This window comes from Chaetodon auriga, chromosome 15 (assembly GCF_051107435.1).
Source record: "Chaetodon auriga isolate fChaAug3 chromosome 15, fChaAug3.hap1, whole genome shotgun sequence".
In the NCBI taxonomy this organism is placed as follows: domain Eukaryota; kingdom Metazoa; phylum Chordata; class Actinopteri; order Chaetodontiformes; family Chaetodontidae; genus Chaetodon; species Chaetodon auriga.
The window spans coordinates 5737122-5760526 of NC_135088.1; the positions used below are offsets into that span (position 1 = coordinate 5737122).

Genomic DNA, 23405 nt, shown 5'->3' on the forward strand with positions numbered 1-23405 from the left:
GTCACAGTTTTACCACAGTCCAAGATGCTTTATTTTGAAGTTGCAGGTAAACAACTCACATAGTGTTTTAGTGATGAGTAAAGTGTGTTTATTTACATTCTTCTCTGTAAAACTGCTGCCTGTTCATACCAAAGTGTTCAGTTTGAACCTGTGTTGGTAGTTTGACACCTCATCTGTCAGGTGAGTTCAGGTGTTTAACACCTCATGTTGGAACTGGACAGTTTGTCCAACATGTTGGTCACTTATATAGAAAGTGAGTTCTTTTTGTTCAAACATGGATTATACATGACAGTTGGAGGAAAAATACTTTAATCAGAATAAAAAATTCTCTCCTAGTTTGATGCACATTTTACAAAAAATCTCTCAATACATATTTCATGTGTTTGTTCTGTAGTTTATCTTGTGTTTTTGGTGTTTTATGATGTGACCATGTTGTAAATAATGTACAACTCTTATTTAAATCTATATGAAACATCTGATTTAATATTTTCATTCCCTTTATGGTTTCTATTTTTAAAATTATGTTTTAACCTCATTTGACTCCATGTTATTTCTAGTCTTGTTTCAATATTTATTTCACTTTTATGTGGTTCTTCTTGGTTTAATGTCCTTGTAACTTGTTTTTGAATGGTGCTAAACTCACCTGTAGTAACAGCTGTGTCTGTCTGTCTAAAACAGAGTCATGATTGCATGGCACAGGGGCAGGGCCACCAGGTAGACAAGGTCAATATGCCAATGGGGAAGGATGAAGAGAATAAACAGGCAGTAGGAGCGCAGAGGACAGGGTCGGACATGATTTACACCATCGAAGACGTCCCACCCTGGTACCTATGTTGTCTACTGGGACTACAGGTAAAAATAAACCCAGAATCGGTCATTAAACAATCAAACTGTGTTTCCTGACACCAAAGTGCTTCCAAAGGCAACTTGGACTTCAGTTCTAACTGACTGGTAGGAAGTCCCAGAGATTTGTCCTCTGGCTGGATCATAGCTCCGCCCAGCATCATGTGAGTCGTTAGAGTCACGAGTCCTGGTGTGAATGGCTATTAAGATGCCTGGGGAGAGATCTCAGGACTGCATTGTAAGTGGCTGATAAGTGGTGTCTTAGCCCACCTCCTCTGTTCAATGATGTCGTTCCATGGATGGCTTCTTTCACTCGTCTTTCAAACCATCGGTCTTCCCTGGCCAAAATACGTACATTATTGTCCTCAAATGAATGTCCCTTGTCCTTGGGGTGTAGGTGGACTGCTGAGTCTTGACCTGAGGTGTTGGCTCTCCTGTGTTGTGCCATGTGCTTGTGAAGCGGTTGCTTTGTTTCCCCAATGTACAAATCTGTGCATTCCTCACTACACTGCTCTGCTCATGCCTGGGCGTTTTATCCTTAGGATGGACAAGCTTCTGCCTCAGGGTGTTACTGGGCTTGAAGTGAACAGGGATGTGGTGTTTGTTGAAAATCCTTCAACAAACATAGTTTTACAGATACTTCTGGAGCATAAGCTGGGGGTTATCACTATGATCCTACAAGAGGACAAATGCCTGGGACTTCCCGCCATGCAGTTAGAACTGAAGAAGCCTTTTGGATGAGAGGTGAAAGTCTTCTATGCCCTGATGAATGTGAATTGAATTTATTGATTTGTGCTGTTTTCAGGTGAGTTTATGCCAGAAAGAATTAGCAAGTTAACAAATTCTGTTTTATTGACGTTTTACGCTGCGTCCCATCTTTTATGGATTCAGCTGCAGTTTTGGTAAATAGTGAAGGAGACACCATGTCTTTTCCAGTTTGACCATCAGAAGTGAGGAAGGAGTGATGTTTATGTTACCTGTCACCTGTTCTAATATGTCCTCAGCATTACCTGACATGTTTCAGCGGAACTGTAGCAGTACCATTTCTTCTGGCTGAGGCCATGTGTGTTGGCCGAGACCAGAACACCATCAGTCTGCTGATTGGAACCATTTTCACCACTGTTGGACTCACAACTCTGATCCAGACCACTGTGGGAGTAAGGTAAGGGTAAGACTCGGGAAGTAAGAGGAGACTCTGGATTTCAGGTGAGACTGTGGGAGTTAGGTTGGACTGGAGGACTGAGGTGCAACCATGGGTGACTAAGGAAGTCAGGTGACACTGGGAGTCAGGTGAGAGTGCGGGAGACAGGTGAAACAAAGAGAGTCAGATGGGACTGTGAGACTCAGGTGACACTGGGATTTAGGTGAATCTGTGTGAGATAGATGAGACTGAGGGAGTCAGGTGGTGTGGATGGTGTGTGTGTGTGTGCGCCCATGTATTTTTCTTGTTGTGGGGACATGGATCTGTTTACACAGTCACATTGTGGGGAAGAGGGTAAGTGTCCAGGAAATGAATGTAAGTCTATGTAATGTTCCCAAAAGTGATGAAAACATAACGTGCGTGTGTCTGTGTGTGTGTGTGTGTGTGTGTGTGTGTGTGTGTGTGTGTTTGTGTGTGTGTGTGTGTGTGTTATGTGTGTGTGTGTGCATGCGCACACATAGACTTCCTCTGTTTCAGGCCAGTGCATTTGCTTTCCTGATTCCTGCACAGGCCATCCTCAGCTTGGACCGCTGGAAGTGTCCCAGCGAGGGTAAGACTGTCTGTCTCTTGGTCTATCAGATGATTTTGATTGTTTAATTAAATTACAACATCATGATGATGATAATACAGTGATTTGTGATTGTGTTCCACTGCAGACGAGATTTATGGGAACTGGACTCTTCCACATGACACCTCACACATCTGGCAGCCACGCATCAGAGAGGTAAATGATTATCATTTACACAGTGGGTTTCATTTGTCCAGACGACACTGGAAGCAGCAGGCGGCTATCAGGAGCCAGAAAGACTACAATGTCTGTGTTTGAGGCAACAAAAACTTGGAATTCATGAACAAACTTCGTTCATGGATGTCATGGAGATGGATTTTCAGTCAGCCTCAAAGAGGTTCTGACTAACCATCGGACAACTCGGGAGGGGGTGACAAGGCTTAGTCCTGACAGGGGAACAAAACCTGGATGGTGGAAGAAAAACTGACCAACTGACTCATCCTTGATAGAGGAGGTGTCGCTCAAAGATTCTGGAAAGTCTTTTCCATCTCTCTTGCAGTGATAACTGAGGAAACTAACGTACGAACAAATAATTTGTGTTTCAGATCCAGGGGGCCATCATCATTTCCAGTGTTGTGGAGGTTGTAATTGGTCTGTGTGGGTTGCCAGGTTTGCTGTTGGAGTACATCGGCCCACTTACTGTCACTCCAACTGTCTCACTGATCGGCCTATCTGTGTTCACTACAGCTGGAGACAGAGCTGGGTCCCACTGGGGCCTGTCAGCACTGTAAGACACCTCTCTGTTCACCTGTCTCCCCACCTGTGTCCCTCTGTCTCCCTGTAGATCTTTTTACCTGTCTTCTCACTGCTCTTATAAAATCAAAATACATGACTTACAACATTTTGGAGTGTAGGATAAAGAGACAGGCGTCTCACTCTCTCTCCCACCATCTCTGCAGGTGTATTTTGCTCATTGTGCTATTTGCACAGTACCTTAGAACGACATCAGTTCCTGTTCCTGTCTACAGTAGGAAGAAAGGACTGACCACCACCAGAGTCCAGATCTTCAAAATGTTTCCTGTAAAACAAAACAAACAAAATGCACAAACACAAATACACAGACAATAAACACCAACTGATGATGTCAAGTGATGATGTCAATCATCTCCCTTAATCATCTGACTCTTAATAATCTTCAATTCGATGAACTTTTACACAAACGTATCTTCATTTTCTGCCCTCTCTCAGATCATCCTCGCCATCATGCTGGTTTGGCTTGTTTGTTACGTTCTCACTTTGACCAATCTGTTGCCGAGCGACCCTGATCTCTACGGACACAAGGCCCGGACTGATGCCCGTGGTGACATCATGACTTCATCACCCTGGTTCAGAGTGCCCTACCCCTGTAAGACACCTGAAATCCGCCAATCACAGGCTTCACATCAGTCTCTAAAATCAAACAATCATGGTGCATTCACAGTTAGTCAGAACGACTGGTTTAAAAACAGATTGCATGTTTTTCAGTTGACATCTGTTTCCAATCATCAGACATTTTTCCGAAAGGTCCCTTTTCACAGGCAGCAATCGAGGGTCAGTTTAAACCCTTTGCTTTGTCAGACAGGTGTCCCACATTTTAGAATCTTTTGACATCAGCAGCCTGAAATTGTTTAAACTGTTAAAGAACCTCCTTGAAACTTGCACATAGGAACATGAAGCTCTTGAACTTGAACAAAAACCATCAAGCAGTAAGTGATCAAAGTTCGGACATTGATGATGATGACGATGATGATGAAACAGTGAAAGTGAAGTTCTTGCTCCCTCTGTCTCTGATAGGCCAGTGGGGGTTGCCGGTGGTAACAGTTGCCGGGGTGATGGGAATGCTGAGTGCCACCATGGCAGGCATCGTAGAGTCGATTGGCGATTACTATGCTTGTGCTCGTCTGTCTGGAGCCACGCCCCCTCCAGTCCATGCCATCAACAGGTGAGGCAGGAGGCAGTCTTCTTGACAGAATTCACCCACACAGGTGTTTGATGTTTTCCTTTGTTTCAGGGGAATCTTCACTGAGGGTGTCTGCTGCATCATTGCTGGCCTTTTAGGGACAGGAAATGGCTCCACCTCCTCCAGTCCAAATATCGGCGTTCTAGGCATCACCAAGGTAATTGAGGCCATGCCCATCTGCAAAAGCTTTGTTTGTTTGGTAGAAACTACTGATTCTGGACGAGAGGTCATTGATTACAGGTTGGCAGTCATGGCTGTTGAAATCGTTGACCCTGTGTGCAGGTGGGCAGCAGGCGAGTGGTGCAGTATGGAGCAGGAATCATGTTCCTGTTGGGATCAGTCGGGAAGTTCACGGCTCTGTTTGCCTCACTGCCGGATCCGATCCTCGGGGGAATGTTCTGCACATTGTTTGGTGAGTCACAGTCAGAGGTAGTTTGTGATAATACAAGTATGCTGGTGACGTAATTATAATAATCCAGGTGTGTTGGTATTTCTCAGGTATGATCACAGCTGTCGGTCTGTCTAACCTGCAACTGGTGGACTTGAACTCCTCCAGGAATCTTTTTGTTCTTGGGTTTTCAATGTTCTTTGGCCTGACTTTACCGACGTACCTGGACACACACCCCAACTCCATCAACACAGGTAAATGAGTGTGTGCGTGTCTGTGTGTGTATGGCTATATAGATCACATGTTAAATGTGTATCCTATATATCACTTGTGTGTGTTCAGGTCTTGCAGAGCTGGACCAGATTCTGACTGTTCTTCTGTCCACTGAGATGTTTGTTGGAGGTTTTCTGGCTTTTTGTCTTGACAATACAATACCAGGTAACGCACACACACAGCCACGTTTCCATCATTTCTCAGGGTATTACATAGACTTACATTCATTTCCTGGAGACTTACACTAACCCTTACTACTACTTGCCGAACCTTAACCCCGGTCTTCACTCTAAAATTGAATGATTTACATTATGAGGACTTGCATTGTGTCCCCATAAAGAAGGCAAGTCCCCACAATATGACTGTGTAAACACACACACACACACACACACACACACACACACACACAGTTAGCTGTTGAGTGAGATGAATGTGTCTCAGAGTGATGAAGAGAAACACATAATCACTGTGTGTGTGTGTGTGTGTGTGTGTGTGTGTGTGTGTGTGTGTGTGTGCGTGCGTGTGTGTGTGTTTTCAGGCTCCAGACAGGAGCGAGGTTTAGTTGAATGGAGGTCCTCTTCCTCCTCTTCCTCCTATGATCTTCCTCTGGGGATGGGTGTGATCAGGCGGACTCGCTGGCTCAGATGGTTTCCCATCAGCCCCTCCTTCACAGGTTTCCGGGCATCTGATAATCCGCCGCCACCTGAGGAGGAAGAGGAAGAGGAAGAGAAAGAGGATAAGGAAGCTGTTGACATCAGCCTGTACAGTACCAAGGTCTGACTGAGCCAGAATCAATCCTGTGACACGACTGAAGTTTTTTTTATTTAAATCTGCAGTCGTATCAGAGACTTTACAATGTTTTACAGGTTTATTGATCAGCTGATGCTGATGCGTTCACTTTCAATCATGAGTCGGGGAAACTTTTCATGTGTCTAATTTCACTTCAGAGGGTGGCTTTGAAATGTGGGGAGATATTTCATTCTGGTTGAGTTAAAGTCTCATTCAGGTTTCTCATAGACAGTTTGCTCGTTTGGACCTTCAAGAAGCTCTCATGTTGAATCATCAGAACAAAACTACAACTCCCAACGTGCATTTAACCAGAAAACCGAACAAATACATAAAGTGGCACATAAACCTGTGTGATGGTTTCATCATCAAGAGAGTTTTGAGGAGATCTATTAAAGAGATATTTGAAACATACAATGAGGAAAAACGTGAGGAACCAGCAGCTCCTCAGTCACAGACATTGCAGTGAACAAACTGCTCAGGCTGAACAGCCAATCAGAACTATCCCTCGGTGTGATGTCACAGCTTGATGATACTGTTCTAATCTATGTACTGCACTGTTTTATTGTAATGTTTTTATTTGTACTTTCACACATAATTCCTTTTTTTCAGTTTTTATGATCTCAAGAAACTGAGAAACAAATTTTTACTTTTCATTTATTTTATTTATAACATCAAAACATTTTTTTGTATTACAAGTTTAAGAGGAAGCACCGTAAAAACTATCAACACTTTCATGTAAAATTGTGCAAAAAGTGGCAAAACAAAGTTTAGATTGACATGAATGAAATCAGCACATTTTTACATATTTCACATAATGTTTTGTGTTTAAAGAGAATTGTCCATTGCTGTAAATTCTTGAGAAATGAGGCAGAACATTTTTGGTTATACAGAAACAAACAAACAAAAAACAGTACCACTTCTAATAATGATATATTTGTACGTCGTGTAGGTGAAATCGAGGTGTTTTACATTAAAATAGAAGTGATAAGTTATTTTAACAAATCTTAAAACATGAAATCCAACATCTTGAGATCCATAATTTCTGGCAGTAAATATTAAAAACACTAAAGTTCAGTAGAGTCATCAGTTTTTCTGTTATGTATAACAGAGAATCATATGAATTGTGTAAAAAAAATAAAAATAAATTCATGTTTCTGAAAGGTGAAACTTCCAGTACAGAAAATAAATTGGTTCTTAGTACAAAACCCTTTGGCAAACCAAATAAATGCTATTTTTAAATGTCATAATTTTAAAATGACCATCGTGAATGTGATTCTGTTATAAAGTACACATTTTATCACATTATTTTATTGTTTTAAGTTTAAACTTAACAAAATTAAATCATCTTTTTCATTTTAAAAAACGTCATTGTTCTCATCATTTCTTGTTGTGATTGTACATATTCTGCTCTTAAATAATGCTACAAGTCTGTCAGAGATAGAACAAAAACAACTCTTTATCTGCTTGTGCTTTATGGATTCATGTTGAAAAATGTAAAAAGCAGCAATTACACGAAACTGTGCAAAAAGATAAAATCAAATAGTGAAAGATGGACATTTGCTCTGTAGCCAAACAAATACATCAAGAGCAAATCAATAACCAATAAACACACAGGCTGACAGCAAGCAGACTCACTTAGCTGCTATGTTAACATGATATTTCTATATTTCAGTCCTGATGGGCTGCACGCAGCAGCTGTTGTGTATACATTACAGGAAGCTACCATTATTTTCTTGACATCCTATCACCCTCTCACCTCAGTAGAAGGTAGCAAGGTAACAATAGCTCATTTTATTTTGGATCTATAAATTTGTCTTTGACAGTGATTACCAGATGTTTCAGGAGCCAGAACTGTTAAACTTTATGTGCATCATGTCAGAGAGAGAGAGAATGAGAAAGGAAAGTTGTTCTATTTGATAAAATGCAATCAAAAGTCAATCAAACATAAACAAAAGATTCTCTTTACACTAACAGACAGACAGATACTTCATTCATTTCCCTTGGAGAAATTCAGGTATTCAGCAGCTCACACAATCTGTATTAGCATATGAGTATAGATTAGATACAATACACGATCTAAATCGTGCAGCATGCACAAGGATAAAAACAAACAAACAAACAAAAATATTCATACAGAGACATAAATAAACTAATAAAAGATGGCAATAAAAGGTATCACATAGTCCTTGAAAGATTATTGCACAGTCCATTGCAGAATTATTGCAGAGTCCAGTGGGTGAGGGTGGTGGATAGGTAGGAGGGAAACCAGCAGCCCATGAGTTCAGGTCATGGCCCCTGCCATTGGCTGAGGTGTTGTAAAGCCTCCGTGGGCCTTGTGAAATACATTCCAATTTTTGTATTTTGTACTCAAAATGGTGTACATTTCCCAGCTATGTTTGTGGTGATTAAAGTGGGTGATCAATCTTTGAAAACCTCCAAGTAGAAATACAGTTTTCACACAATAAGAATCTGATTGTGATCACTGGGATTCACTATAAAAGCTACTGTAAAAAGACTCACGATTAAAAAAAAACATTGTCAGACCTCAGCTCCAATCACACTGACTGACGTGAACTGACTTAAAAAAAAAAAATCTGGCTGCAGACAAAGATGGTACGTCATCATATGTGTTATCATAGAGTGTGATATCATCACTGTGTTGTATTTGTGAAGTTATCTGTCGGTGTGTGCAGGGTGAAGGGAAGGCAGGGGGGGATGCACAGGGTCCTCCCTCCCACAGCAACCGTCGGCTGGAACTGCATCACTGACAGGATGGGGGTGGGGGTGGGGTTTATCACAGAAGGAGCAAAGAGGGCAGGATTCGCACAGCGCGCAGGGAAGACACCGGCACTGTGGAAGGAGCTGGCTGCTGGTAGGAACACCTGGACATACTGACCGGTTTCTGGATCCAGCAGCATCTTCCTCTGAGGCTGTGGGAGTGTGTCCACATAGAGGCACTGGCCATTTTTAGGCTCTAATATTATGTGACTGGGGACAGGGCCACTAAGGAGGGCCCTAGGTGCTGCAGTAGAACCCGCCATGTTAATGAGAATGTCTCTACTCACCTGTGCAGGTGAGAAAACCTGACTACTACACAGAAACTCCTGACGTTTCTGTTGCTCATGTTGCTCCTGTGTTGTAGGTGTCATTGTGTTACTGTTGCTTTCCTGGTCTCCTGTTGTCCTGGACCTGTGAGGTGGGCATGTCCTAATGAAGCATTCTGGCTGGTCGGAGTTTTTTCCAGTTGACCCGCTCGGGTTCTCCTCAGACCTCCTCAGCAGATGGGGGCTGGGAGCATGTGGGGGAGGCTGCAGCTGGGTCTGGATGTAGCTCATTGGGCTTTGCACATAGCTGAATTTCCCCACGAGAGGGTGCAGGTTCGGGTGGAAGGCAGACAGGGCATTAGGGGTGTACAAACAGGAATGGAAGATCTGCTGGGAGGAGCTGGGGGCAAACTGGGAGGAAACACCCAGGATGGAGCTCTGTCTCTGTGCAGACAGCAGAGGCTGGGTCCCCTTTGGGTATCTGGAGGTGGAGGGGTGATGGGGGGGAGGCTGGATGAGCACAGGGGAGGGGGGTGGGGTCCGTACCTGGTTACTCACACCTCGGGTTCCCTCTGATTGGCTGAGCTCCGGCAGGTTACTATTGACAGGTGAGTTGGTGGTCAGATTTCCTTGTCTCTGCTGCGTGATTGGATGGCTGAATCTGTTGCCCTGCTTCCTGTCCTGTGTTTGGCTGAGAGATGCAGCAACCTTGGTGATGGGTCCTCCGGAGGAGCTGCTGTAAACTGAAGCTTGACAGCTCCTCTTTGTTTCATCATGACCTTTGACCCCCACAGCCTGCTGGTAGGTGGGAGGGGGACTTTCCTCCTGGCAGGTCACCTTGAAGCTTGTTGGCTTGTTGTTGTTCTCAGGTGTTATTGTTGGAGCGGAGAATGAGTGGCTGTAGGTGTTTTTAACTAAACTCCGTATGTCTCTCACCACATGAACTGGAGCTTTAATTACACCACCCCCTGTCTTACCTCCATCCCTCTCCCTCACGCTCTGCTGGTCCGCAGGCTGGAGGAGGCTGGAGACCGCCACAGGTTTCCTCTGCAGATAGGTTTTAGAGTTGTTCTGCTCCACCTGCATCTTTTTAGACAGAACGCTCTTAATGATGCAGGACGCCATCTTTGTTTTAGTTTCATCCAAAGAGAAGGACTTCTGCAGTCGCTGCCTTGAGTTTCCTCCAACTTGAAACCCTTTAAACAACAAATGGGAGACAAACCAGACTGAAACCTGACCACAACCTCAGAATGTGGACAGGAAGTGTCTATGCATCTAAACAAAACTTTATCTGTACAATGAATGTTTGCTATTATTACGTTTACATTACATTACATTACAGGTCAGGGCCAGCCCATTGTGACAGGTACAGACAGTAGGGCATGGTTCTTTCTGACAGGTACAACTTAGGGGGCTGGGCTTTCTGGCAGATAGATAGAGGGGTGGGGCATCCTGACTTTTACAGGCAGTAGAGGTAGGTCTTTCTGACAGGAACACATGTTATTACCTTGACTGGCCCCTGCAACCAGGCCCCTGCTGTCAACATCACTGCTGGTAGTTGAATGAGCGTGGAGGGAGGCGGGCATACTGTGCTGACGTAACAACAGATCAGGGTAGTGATGGACAGTGGGACAGAGCAGTTCATTGGCTGATACCTCACTGTTAGCAATTCTCCCTTCAGCAGGTCCATCCTTCAGTATGACCTGGACATGTAGACAGGTAAACAGACAGGTAGAGAGAGAGGTTCGGACATGTGAATAAGGAAGGGTCAAACTCATACCTGTTTCTCAGTTTTCTCCTTGTTGATGATGTTCTCGGCATCCCTCTTCTTCTTCAGTTGAATCTGTCGTTTTGGGACCATCTTTAGCCCCTCCCTCTCCTGACCATTGACCTGTTTGACAGATGAAAACAACACCATCGACTGATCAATAAGAAGAAGAAATTATTTTGGAAAATCAAATCAATTGACCCCTCCCATCCCAGACCGAAACCTTTTGAAACACTCCTCTCTGACAAGAAGGTCCATCAAGACCAAAATCTCACACCACAAGAACAGTTTCCAGGAGCCTGACTGACGCTGACTTTTATCCTGCCACTCATCACATTAATTAAGTGTTGTGTTAGTTCATGCAGGACATGGAAGCCATACACTCCAGTTGTAATCAGCTGACAGCTCACTGATTTAATTCTAGTTTCTAGTCAGTCAAACACTAATTACATGGTTACAAGAAGTCCATTTATTATTTGACTCCTTCCTCACTGATCCCTGCTACACCAATCCTACCTTCACCACCCTAACCTCCACCTTTTTACAACCACAATTCCAAAAAAGGTTCGGATGCCTTGTGAAACAAAAGTAAAAAAGTCTGAAGACACTGCAGTTGAAGGTTTCTATTTCTGCCTGCATATTGTTTTGCAAATACATGCCTGCAAATGATTATATCTGGGCCTTATTAGCTGGAAAACACAAAACTGATACAAAAACCACCAAAAAAAATATACTTTACTAATATTTTTCTAGCGGTATGTCGAGGTGTTCTCCAGTAAAAGGCCATATACTATATATATCTACCAGAACATCTATATTTATGTTTAGGCTATCAATATCTGGCAACTTATATAGACATTAAGGTCATCTATACTCATATATAGGCTACATATATTTATATTGAAGATATTTACTATATTTATCTAGATAAATTCTGCATGTTTAGGAAAGCTTTATTTAGGTCATTTGTGTTTATATTTAGGGCATCTATACTTTTTTAGGTTATACATCGTCATATTTAGGCCATTTACTATATTTTAGAAATATTTATACAACTAGTAACCAGTAAAAAACTAAATTAGTTAGTTAGTGAAAAACTCACCAATGTTTCCACAGTGATGTCGACACACTCAAAACCGCTCTCTGGATCAGACTCTTCATCATCTGATGGGAGGATGACCGAGGGAGAGAAGTGGAGGGAAAGATCCTCCTCTGACCAGTCGCTGATACTCCCCTCTTCCTCCTCCAGTTCCTTCTCCTCCTCTTCCTCAGAGCAACAGGTGGAGGTGCCATCGGGGGAATTCATTTGAGACTGACCTGTACCGGTGAACTCAGGGCTCTTCACAGTCTCAGAGTCATGATGAGGCAGCAGGTCAACTTCAGGACAGCGGTGAGCGCTGAGGAAGAACTCCCTCCCTCTTCCTCCTCCTCCATCCAGTCGGGTGCTCATAGTTTATTGTTTCTGTTTAATCAGAGTATTTGATCTGTTTGATTCCAGCTGTTACTACGACAAGTCCACATGTACACAGGTATTTTTTAAATGTTTTTTTCCTTCTTCATTCTCAAAGCACTGTTTTAGAAAGATGTCCATTCAAATGAAAATGCAAAAACAGAAGTGAAGCGCTATCAAGAGCTTGCCAAACGGACAGGCAGCAATATAACCCTAACTATAAAGCCATGTTGGTCAATCAGAAGCCTGAAAAAAGCTACTGTATGCTATCAGCAACTACAGGTCCAACCGTTCTCATCCAAAACTTGTGCTATAGGAGTGTCAGATTATGTAGCACCGTAGCACATTTTGACACCTCTGTTCCTCATTAAAGTAAATGAGCAACTGTACAAAGGAAGGTGAGAGTTTCTGTTCTATGTGTTGCAGACATTGTGACACAAAGTTTCACTATTAAACAGAAACATTACTAACATTTAAAAGAAATGACTAATAAATGTATTTAATGATGCTGAAACACTGAAGTTGATAGACTCCTAACTATAGGGAGGAAGACAGTGCATTCATATTAAAACATCATTATCACCTCACGTTACAGTATCTCAAAGGCAGATTTATCTGAACCTTTGAGGTTCTTTGTATATATGAATGAACCATAACACAGCTGACAAAGTGCAGAATCCACCTGTATGCAGATGATAGTTATTTATTACTCAGAGAAAGCCACAGGAATATCAGCTCACTGCAAATGAAGATGTTAAGAGTAAATGACCTGTGAGGAAACCCTCAAAAAACAAGCCCCAGAAACTCCTTGATAATTAGTGATTTAGTAGATTTAGTTTCTGATTTATGTTTCCTTTTTTTTTTATTTTGCACTGCTGTTCAAGGCTAATATCTGTTCTAATGCTAATATCTGCTCACATTTATCCATTTCACCTGGTCAATTTTTACATTTCTAAGTGGTATACTTCTCTCAGCTGTGCAATAACACTATTTATTATCCATATTGGCAGCCATATTTTTATAAACTGTATATATTGTGCATATACATAGACCCAGTATGTCCCAAGTGAAATAGTATTTCTCAAGTGCAATACAACACATCATGTCAGTAGTTTTTAATAATCTGTACAAATTTACATAGACATCGTTTTTTCTATTCTGTATCTTGTAAACTTTTATATTTGGCCTCGGTGCTTCAGCTCTGTGGGCTGGACCCACTGTGGGACTACGTTCTAGCTTCTTGAGATAGGATCACACCAGCTACGATGCCAATCAACATGTTTCGATGCATTACTACTGCTTAGTAGCCACTACTACATTATCACATGAGTGTCAGCATCCATGAGTCGGAGAAGCCGCCTCTTCAAATTCAGCCTTCTTTTTGATCTTAAATACACTTAAGTTTCATAACTGCAGCTTGCACAGTTGTGAGTTGATCATTGATGTCTTGCTGATAATGACACATTCTGCATTCACAACTACCCATTTTTAAAGTGGTACATTCCTCATAAGAATGGTTGAAACTGTGTCTTTCATGGTTGTGCCATTATTAGGTCAACAATATCTGTCCACCGACAGCCAGAAAGATGTAAAAACACTCAGCAAAGTTCTCAAACCCACCTCTGTGATAGTTCCTGCCTCTCCAGGACCACAGTTTGCCATGAGGACACACACAGACTCAGAAGGTGAAAACAGTACCAGCCACGCTGTTGTAGCTGGCAGTAGCTCTGGATCTCGATTGACACAGACCGCACTGCGGCTGAAGAGCTGACCGAACACTGCCCAGCTGCTTGCACTAGGGAAGGAGTGAAGACTCCAAACAGATTTCTCCTGGATGATGATTTTGATGCAAAAGACTGGGTGAACGGTCCCTTCAAGGTGGTGCAGAAGGACATGCTGATGAAGGTGGACACATTCAGCCACGCTGGTCATGAATCTGTAGCGGTTCATCCAGGAAGTCAACAAGTCCATCGAGGGTGAGAGTTAAAGTAAATTAATGATGAAGAGTTTGTGGGATGTCTTCTTTCAGCTGAACAGTGTTTTCTCTTGCTGTTACTCAGTTGGCAGTTTATGAGGTACACCTAGTTAAATCTTATGCAGCATAATACCACAGCTGTGCAGTAATTCTTTAGCTATTAATTCCATTGTATTCGTTATAGTAGTTATAGTTATATAGAGCTGTTTCTAATGTTCTGTCCACCCTCTTCATGTCACTGAGGGTACACTTAAATATCAGATACATCTTTAAGTATAATGCAATACAATTCAACAGCAAAAAAGACAGCCTCCAAAATGGCCATACAGTTGAATCAACATGTCTTGAAAACTTTATTGATAACCTTCTTGAAAGCAGGCTTTATTGAATGAGTGTATCAGCTCATAAATTGTAAAGGAAATGTGTGTTATTGCTGTATTTTTTGCAGTAGTTTGTTGTAATTTACATGACAGACCTATGTATCTACACCCTTAATAAATACTTCATTTTCTGCCTTAGGTCTGTGTGGTTAATTTGGAAACAACTGGACTGAATGAAATTATGTTGTGTAGGTTGTCCTCTTGTCCTCCAGCCACCACTGATTTATATATACGTCTATTTTTTAAAATTTACACCTAATAGTTCTGCTTTACTTTTATTTGAATAACTTTGTTTCCTTGTTCTTAGCAGTTATGTCTATTCCAATTCACACACACTGCTTGACCCGTAGCTGATTATAATTCTGATTCTTACCTCTGAAGATTCTGGATCAGGATTTGGTAAAGACCAGGGTGATCCTGGTTCTGGTTCCTGGTTAAAGATGAGGTTATTGGTCAGAGTTCAGGACTGGTTCAAATCCAGCTTCCGCTCCTGTTGGAGGATTTGGTCTCCCCAGGTGTTTCAGTGATTAAAATCCTACTCTCGAAGTGTTCTTTACGTGATCCTGTTCGTTTCAGTTTAAATTCAGTCCAGTACTGGCTCAGTGTCGGAGCGACTGACACTGACTGTGGTGCCGGAGAGAGAGAGGGAGGTTGGGTGTTGGTGACAGACTGCAGGCTTGGAGAGAAAGAGTGGTAGAGAGACATAGAGATAAACATGGAGAGAGAGCTGGTATCAGACTGCAGGTTTCTATTTTAGGAGGTGACTGACGGACGGGGCTGCAGCTAGCCCTTCACATACTTGTGTACATTAACAGGCCTGACTATTCATTATTCAATACAATTCCTTACTTTGATTTGTGCAGTATTTTGTGTCCTTCTTCTTAGCTGTTGCTCTATTGCAGTGCTAGTACACTGAGAGTCAAATCCCTTCAATACGTACGCATAGTCACCAATAAATCTGTTTCTTATTCTTACATACATACCAGAATTTAGTGCTGATAAATAGCACCGACTGATCAGTAAAATGTCAGCTTTTTAGGAAGAAATCACAGCAATCATTTTTGGCCTTTGGTGGATAGAGCAAGCATCCTACAGGAATGAAAACAGTTATTTGCTCAGATTCAGCAGTAAAATACAGTGGGTGGCGGTAATGCGTCGTATATGTATGCCAACTGCCGTAAAACGCCACAGAGGAAGAAGAAGAAGAAGCGTGAGGAAAAGAAGAACAAGAAGAAGAAGGACAAGAAAAAGAAAAGCGACGGAGTGTTTAAACGTCTCTTCTGTACCGAGTGGTTTTCTACTGGTCTGTGAGCTGGTCCTGGATCAGATGCCTGGATTTCAGTCCAGAGGTTCGGAGGTAAAGTCACATTTTGTGTTTTCAGTAGCTTCAGTTTAAACACTGGTATTGTGAGAAAGGTAGATAGACGGAGACTCCCAACTGAGTTCGCTCACGGACGCGTAGCCCCAGGTGGTTTAGACGATCTATCCCGCCGGATTATATTTCACGTATTATCATATATATACACTGCCCCCTGATTATATTTCACGTATTCGTGTCATTTATAGCATATATTATGTATTGGCACACGTATTATTTCTTAACACCACTCCAGTAAGAATAACACTACTGGATAAAACGACGGCGGAGTATGCCAGTCGAAGCGGCAGTAATGCCAGTAACAGGACGTTCTTGGCCAGTAATAGGACTGGTTTGCTAGTCCGGAGTTGTTGTTCGCTCTTTTCTACACGCATAAATTGTCGGGAGTTATAGAATCTACACGCATAAATGGTCGGGAGTTATAGAATGGTCCGGAGTTTTCGTTAGCTCTGCGGTACAAGTTAGCAATGTTGTTAACGGAAACGGAAAGAGGGTAGCCTACAATTATCGGAAACGGAAAGCGACCAAACCAAGCGACCAAAAACAAAACAAAAGCTTCCATATGGGAACGATTTTTACACCAATTTCCCCATAGGATTGGAACCATAAAGTATTTAACCCCTCCAATTCCACCCATGCCAGGAGAACATGTGTGTAACCTTTTCACCTGGTGAAAAGAGGCATGGCGAACTCAAGAGTATCTGTGATGTGACGTTAACTGACCGGAAACGGAAAGAGGATTTATCCACCACTTGTTAAAACGTAACGACAAAGTCAATTCATAGGCTAATGGTCATACTGTAGGTGTATTTGAAACAATATGTCACTAATTATATGTCAAATACACTTGTACGTAACAAAAAACTAACATAAAAAAAGATAACTAGCTCCGTTATATGTCGGTGGGCTCGATAGTCTGGCTAGCGGGAGAGTGCCGACCGGGGATAGTCCCGCGTTGGGGTCGACAATCAGGGAATCGTGAGAAATACTGTCTTTGTGTCAAATTAAGTCTAAGATCAGTTTTATTAAGATTTAAGCTTCATTCTGATCCGCTTCACCGAGAGAACCAGTGTAAGAAAAACTGAGTCGTTTCAGTTTCCGTTTTAATTCTCATCGTTCCGTGTTTCTTCTGGGGGACCTGTTAGCTTGTACGCTAACCGGCTATAATCACCGCGACAGCGGGTTTACGGCAAACAGCTGATCGGCGTTGGAGCGGAAGCGGAAGAGAGAGAGAACAAACTGCGCACCAGAAAATCAGAGAGGCGCTGAGTGATCAATATCGATTAATAATAAATATTAGCAACATATCTCATCAGGCAGAGGAGATATGAGCCGCGCAGGCGCAGAACTGAGGATTATCTTCAGCCCCGGCCGCGTGCAGCTGGTTCAGGTAAATACTGACCTGCAAATAGCTAACACCGCTAACGGCTAACAGGTGCATCTGGAGCAGGTCCTGGTACTTTTCAAATCTGTCACATTTCTCATTAAATCTGCTGTACCTTTTATTTCCCATCATGAAGAATTTAAACATCTGATGGATAAATTCTGAATCAATTATTGATAAACTGATTGGCTCATTTGAAACAGAATCCCAGTGGTTCTGTTTTTCTTTTTACTTATTTTTAGGAAATTTTTACTGAAGTTTCATCACAGAAAACCATTTAGATTTCCTTCATTTCTTAGTCATGTTTTCACTGACTAAATAAATCTTAAGGTTGTTTCACTGCTGTAGCTCTGATCAAGGTGCACTAAATGCTTCTGATGTCACATTTCACAGGTGTTTTTAATCTGCTCGATGCAGGTGGAATGAGAGACATTAGATCTGATCTGTAATCAGCAACGGTTTAATTTCATTGAAAATCTGATGATGAGGAAGAGATTTGAACAGGAAGTGACGGTGGTAAAGGTGCTTATTGTAGTACTGATGTAGTACTGCTTAATCCAGGAGGAGGCCATGGCCCCAGCGCAGAGGGTCCTGGTTACAGGTGCAACGGGTCTTCTGGGTCGAGCAGTCTGCAGAGAGTTTCAGAATAACGGCTGGTTGGTTATTGGGACCGGATATAGGAGAGCCAGGCCCCGCCTTCTACGCTGTGACCTCACAGATGAGGATGCCGTCAGAGGATTACTGCATGAGTACAAGGTACTGCACACTATATTAAATACTACACAGTCAGTACAGGACTACACAATGATAATAATTTCATGTGTACGTATATTTAGACATTGAATCATCATTTCTTGATATTTAAGCTCTTGATATTTTAGAAAAAAATAAATCAAAATGAATAACACAAATGTATGTATGTGTAGCTAACTTTTGTTAAAACACACAATACACATTTTTTTTCTCATAAAAAGTTAATTTAGTATTTATTTTCTTCCAGTTATGTGAGCATTTATAGATGACAATGACTTTGACAGATTATTGCGGTTGCACATCAACTTTTTTTAATGTCCCACCCCTTACAGGCTGTGATTGGTTGTTTCAGCATTGATTGTATGAAAAGTTGAGCATGTTTCAGAAAAACAAATACTCTTCTGGCATTAGTTACTGCCTGGGCTGAATGGACAGTGACAGGCTGCCTGCACGCTGTGGGGAGAAGGACTCGCCTTCCACTGATCGACACAGCTGGTGACTGGGCTTAGCTGACTTGCAGACTACATTAACTGTTGCACTGACAGAACTTTCTGGGTAAAACTCCAGAACTTTTATTCTGTGTGTGCAAATAGAGGAGATTAAAGCAGGGCATCAGGCAAAGGTGCTGGTTTTAAAATAGTAAAGAAAATTAGGTTTGCAAATGTTTTACGTGGAAGGAAATACACTTGACATGCTTGTAAGACCTCACGGATACACGTGATGCATTTTGATGGGACACACTGAATGTGGCACCTTTTCTAAGAAGCTCATCAGCATCAATACACCAGGTTTGGTTGAGTTATGGCCTGAGATGTTGAAAGCTCTGGACGTTCCTGGCCTGTCTTGGCTGATGCAGTGCATTGGTGTCTTGTGGAGGTCGGGAACATTGTGGACTGGTTCACATATTTATAAAGGGAACAGGAGGGTAAGCCCCAACCATCAGTGTGTTTCCCTCCTGGGGGAAAACTTCTGTCCGGATGATGATTCAGTCCTGTTCTTTTCATGGACAGAATGTGAGGGTGCAGTCGAGGTGTGGAGGATTGTATCTCTGTGATAAACATGTTTCAGTTTGAGTGCCTTTAGCGTATTGTGGTTGATTATATTTGAAATGAATATCTCTGTTTCAGCCTGATGTGATCATCCACTGTGCAGCAGAGAGACGTCCAGATGTTGTGGAGAGACACACTGAGGCAGCTGTAAATCTTAACGTGCACGCCACGAGCACGCTCGCCAAGGAGGCGGGTGAGTGAGTGTTCATGTCATTGTTTTTGCTGAGAGCAGAGGGCACAGCTTATTGTTGAATCAGTGTGATAGAATTTATTAATGCAATCTCCTCTGACAATTCTTGGAAGGTCATGATGACCTGATGCGTTAATTAAAAAGGTTAGTGATTAATCATTAACCTTTATTATGGGGCTTTTTCCAAAACACGTGTGCCTGTATCTCATTTTCATTCATCTTTGGAACCATTTAACATCCATTTGTTAATCTTTTTTTCTGAAGATGTGTTCCCTGTCATTGGAAACAGAGCAAAAAGTGTTAGAATCACGTTTTGAGTGGAGTATTCATTTTATGTTTGTGATACCATGATATGATACCATCACTGTAACAAATAAACAAACAAACATAGAATGTCATATTCATTTTAGGTCATATCACTCATCCTTAACATACAGTACAACATGTGTATACAAGTGTATGTATACACAGCATTTATGTGTATATATGTCTGTGTCTATGTGAAAAGTGTATTACCATTGTGATACTGAATATAAAGACACTTTGATCAGTTGTCAGCAGTGAGAACACAGATGTCATATTTAAAGGTGTGACACTCACCTGTCTGCAGCTGTCTGTGGAGCCTTGTTGCTCTACATCAGCACCGACTATGTGTTTGATGGAAGGAATCCTCCGTATGGAGAAGACGACAGTCCGAACCCTCTCAACGTTTATGGACGCAGCAAACTGGAAGGAGAGCGAGAGACACTCAGACACTGTCCAGGTACCTGTCTGCGTTCTCACCTGTCTTTCTCATGCCCGTCTGCTGTCATCTGCCTGTCTTTCACCTGTCACTCTGTCACCTGTCTGCTTCTCAGGTGCGGTGGTGCTGCGGGTGCCAGTTCTGTTCGGGGAGGTGGAGTCGGTGTCGGAGAGCGCGGTGACGTCACTGTGGCTGAAAGTCCAGGAGGCTACGGAGAGCTGCACGCTGGATCACTGCCAGCAGAGGTTTCCCACCGACACCCGAGACGTCGCCGCTGTCTGCAGGAAGCTGTCGGAGAGGGCGAGACAGGTAGATAACAGAGTGTCTGAGTGAGAGACAGCTGACTGTGTGACTTGTACCTGTCACCAATACATTCATATATATACACATAAATATATACTATATATAGTACTTACTATGTATCGTGCCTGTCTCACCATCACACCTGTCTGTCTCTCTTTCAGGACCCGTCTATCAGAGGAATCTTTCACTTCTCAGCTAAAGAGCAGATGACCAAATATGAGATGGCCGTCGCCATCGCTCAGGCTTTCAACCTGCCGTCCAATCACCTCATACCTGTAAGTATATCTTGATCAATATATTGGCTAATATACCTCTACATGTGACAGGGTCTACACACCGTGCACAGTGTCTTACATGTATGAATATGTCTTGGGCTGCAGTAGGAGATTTTCTTTTTTCTTTCATGCTGTTTCATCACTAAATTCGCTCAAGACAGTTTTTCAAGCGAGAAATCAACTGTGTAGGTTTTGAATATTGGCAGTTTTATGAAAATTGTTCACAAATTGAAAAAGGGGCTAGCTAGCATTTGGGCCAGTGACGCTCACAGACCTGCTGACGCCAAAGTCCAACAGACCACTGCAGTAACGACAGCAGAGGAAAGCCAGACCCACAACTGAAAGAAATTTTTCATTTATGTACTGCTGTTATTCTGTCATGACTTTAAATTTTTCGTGCACTTAATTGAAATTTTGCAGCTATTACCGAGGAGGAAATGTGCACAATATGACCAAACCAGCATGGCCATTAACGTGAACAGAAGTACCACCAATCAACCCTCCACTTAGCCAGTGTAGACAGACGTTTTTAACAATTACATCTACTTTATTAATTAAAAATACATGGTTGTATAGACACAGATGGAGTCATATTCTTGTTACATGACTTGAAAATATATACAGGTGAAACTCGAAAAATTAGAATATCGTGCGAAAGTTCATTTATTTCACTTTTTTGCTTTTTTTTTTTTTTTTTTTTTTTTTTTTAAGATTTAGTTTAATGTTTAAAGAGCTTTCAGTAATTTTAAACATTTCCGTGTGTACAGTAATGTCACTGTAGCAGCCAATGTGGGACATTTAAGCAGCAAAACTAAAAACTAGTTGTAAAGTTGACAGAGGAAAGTCCAGAGAAAACACAATTACACATTTAGCCTCTGAAGTAAAACAGGCAGCTCTGATGGAGCTTTATCAGGAGGATGGCTGCTTTACTGGAAACAGTTTTACCGTATGACTGTGTGCGGCAACTGTTTCTGTAGCTGATCTGCAGCTCAGCAGATAAACTTAGATCTGCGCATCACTGCCCTGATCACATTTCCGGTATTGGACCTATTCTTTTTTTACCCTCAGTGTTGTCATAACAATTTGTAATCTCAACAGATATTTCTAGTGTTAGTATTCTCTCTACAGTCTTTATGTGTTGTTGTGTTCAGCATTTGAAGTATGTGTGGCACTGGTAGAATGAAGGACAACACCTTTCTGTCTTCAGATGAATACACACTCATAGTTGTATGATTTCTACTGTAAAGTACTCGTCGTATAACTTATTTGTAATTTGAGTACATGGTAGGATTAAGTATCAGTAGTCGGTGGTATTAAAGCGCCTGTCTTTCTCTCTGCAGCTGACAGAGCAGCTGCCAGCGTCGAGCCTTCGTCCAATCAACAGCCAGTTAAACTGTTCTCGTCTGGAGCTGCTGAACCTCAGTGTTGAACCGCGACCATTCGCCTCCTCCATCACTGACTGTCTGTGGCCGTTTACACCCGACAAACGCTGGAGGCAGACTGTCTTCCACTGATGCACAGACTGACAGAGAAAGACAGGTAGACACGTCCTCCGTCGGTTGTCTTTAAAAGTGTCACATTTCAGGCTCCACCCCTGATGACATCATAGCAAAGGTACAAGGTGTTAACCAATTCAAAGGGTCTTTAGCTGAAGAGAGCCTGTATTTCTGTGCTGTGTAGACCAGAATCATCTGAGCTTTTGATGCATTCAGGTGAACTTATCAACTCATACATAGATCACCTTGCGATGCCGGCCAGTGTCTCACGGAAAAGGCAGCACCTGACCAGTGAAAACACATCGAAAGGTCACAGTTCACCTGCTGATTGACAGCTGCGTTGGTCAGTTTTGTGAGTGGAGCCTGAGGTGAGACATCATGTGAAAGAGAGACAGGTTCTGTAAGAGACAGACAGGTGGACTGACAGACTGATGTTCACATTTACTTCAATATGCTTACAGTATAAGTATTTTGTGAATTTGTGTCCAGTTCATGGGACTGTGACCAACTGAATATACCAATATACAGTATACACTGTGTATGTGTGTGTGTGTGTGTGTGTTAAATGTAATGTCTCTTTGACATTAGTTTTGCTGTGACTTGTTAAGAACCCCTAACCTTTGTTTTAACTACTGATTTATTTTCCAAACAAGTCTTAAACTGGAGTCAAAGGAACTTTCTTAAACTCTGATAAACTGTTTGAAAAATCGATTCGAAGACTTGACGTGAGTTGAAAGCTCCGGTGTCCCACAGCTCAGGATGACTCCTGTGATTCTTCAGTGATTTTGTTGTAGATGATGTTGGTTGTTTGTTAATGTAAATGTCTGTAAATTCACATTAAATTACTGAAATATTGAATCTGAGTTTTGGTTTTGATTTTGTTAAACCAAACTTGCCGTAGATCAAAATTTGGAATATTCCAATTATGTTTTTGTTTTTATTTTGTTCAACTGATAACCTCCAGATTCTCATGCAAGACACTCTGCTGCACCTCCACTTTAAGAGAACACAAGAAGGTTCTACTGTAACCCCTCGTTCTCAGGCCCTTGAAGAGTGTTTTAGTCGCAGATTCCACATCCTCTTGCTTTGTACAAATCCTATTAAACCTTATCAGTTGGGATTTGATGATTCCCCTGAAACACAAATATTTGTGTTGGGAAAGCTTCTGCATGCTGTTGCTCGTAATTGTTGAAATTTCTTTTTAATTGTCTCCAAGT

The 23405-nt window shown here is 42.1% G+C and overlaps 3 protein-coding genes across 5 annotated transcripts; 2 read left to right on the forward strand and 1 right to left on the reverse strand.

The window, feature by feature from the left end:
• The first annotated feature begins 592 nt into the window (after positions 1-592).
• Positions 593-7358, forward strand: slc23a1 (solute carrier family 23 member 1). The gene is made up of 13 exons (XM_076750104.1): positions 593-852; positions 1848-2005; positions 2506-2594; positions 2701-2768; positions 3158-3339; positions 3512-3632; positions 3801-3957; positions 4386-4533; positions 4603-4708; positions 4834-4963; positions 5050-5193; positions 5282-5377; positions 5751-7358. Exons 1-13 carry the CDS (start codon positions 628-630, stop codon positions 5990-5992), a joined length of 1866 nt encoding a protein of 621 aa, XP_076606219.1. The 5' UTR covers positions 593-627; the 3' UTR covers positions 5993-7358.
• A 597-nt stretch (positions 7359-7955) lies between these two features.
• LOC143332532 (uncharacterized) lies at positions 7956-14015 on the reverse strand. Of its 2 annotated transcripts, XM_076750103.1 has the most exons (5): positions 13884-14015; positions 11916-12275; positions 10826-10936; positions 10553-10748; positions 7956-10241 (listed from the first exon to the last, which is right to left on the reverse strand). In XM_076750103.1, exons 2-5 carry the CDS (start codon positions 12261-12263, stop codon positions 8653-8655), a joined length of 2244 nt encoding a protein of 747 aa, XP_076606218.1. In that variant the 5' UTR covers positions 12264-12275; positions 13884-14015; the 3' UTR covers positions 7956-8652. The 2 variants fall into 2 exon arrangements, with proteins under 2 accessions (XP_076606218.1, XP_076606217.1); XM_076750102.1 differs by lacking the exon at positions 13884-14015 and having other exon boundaries at positions 11916-12748.
• A 1805-nt stretch (positions 14016-15820) lies between these two features.
• Positions 15821-23046, forward strand: mat2b (methionine adenosyltransferase 2 non-catalytic beta subunit methionine). Of its 2 annotated transcripts, none has more exons than XM_076750022.1 (7): positions 15821-15975; positions 17942-18136; positions 19261-19375; positions 19983-20135; positions 20230-20423; positions 20579-20692; positions 22033-23046. In XM_076750022.1, exons 1-7 carry the CDS (start codon positions 15946-15948, stop codon positions 22204-22206), a joined length of 975 nt encoding a protein of 324 aa, XP_076606137.1. In that variant the 5' UTR covers positions 15821-15945; the 3' UTR covers positions 22207-23046. The 2 variants fall into 2 exon arrangements, with proteins under 2 accessions (XP_076606137.1, XP_076606136.1); XM_076750021.1 differs by lacking the exon at positions 15821-15975 and adding an exon at positions 17196-17386.
• The last annotated feature ends 359 nt before the right edge of the window (positions 23047-23405 follow it).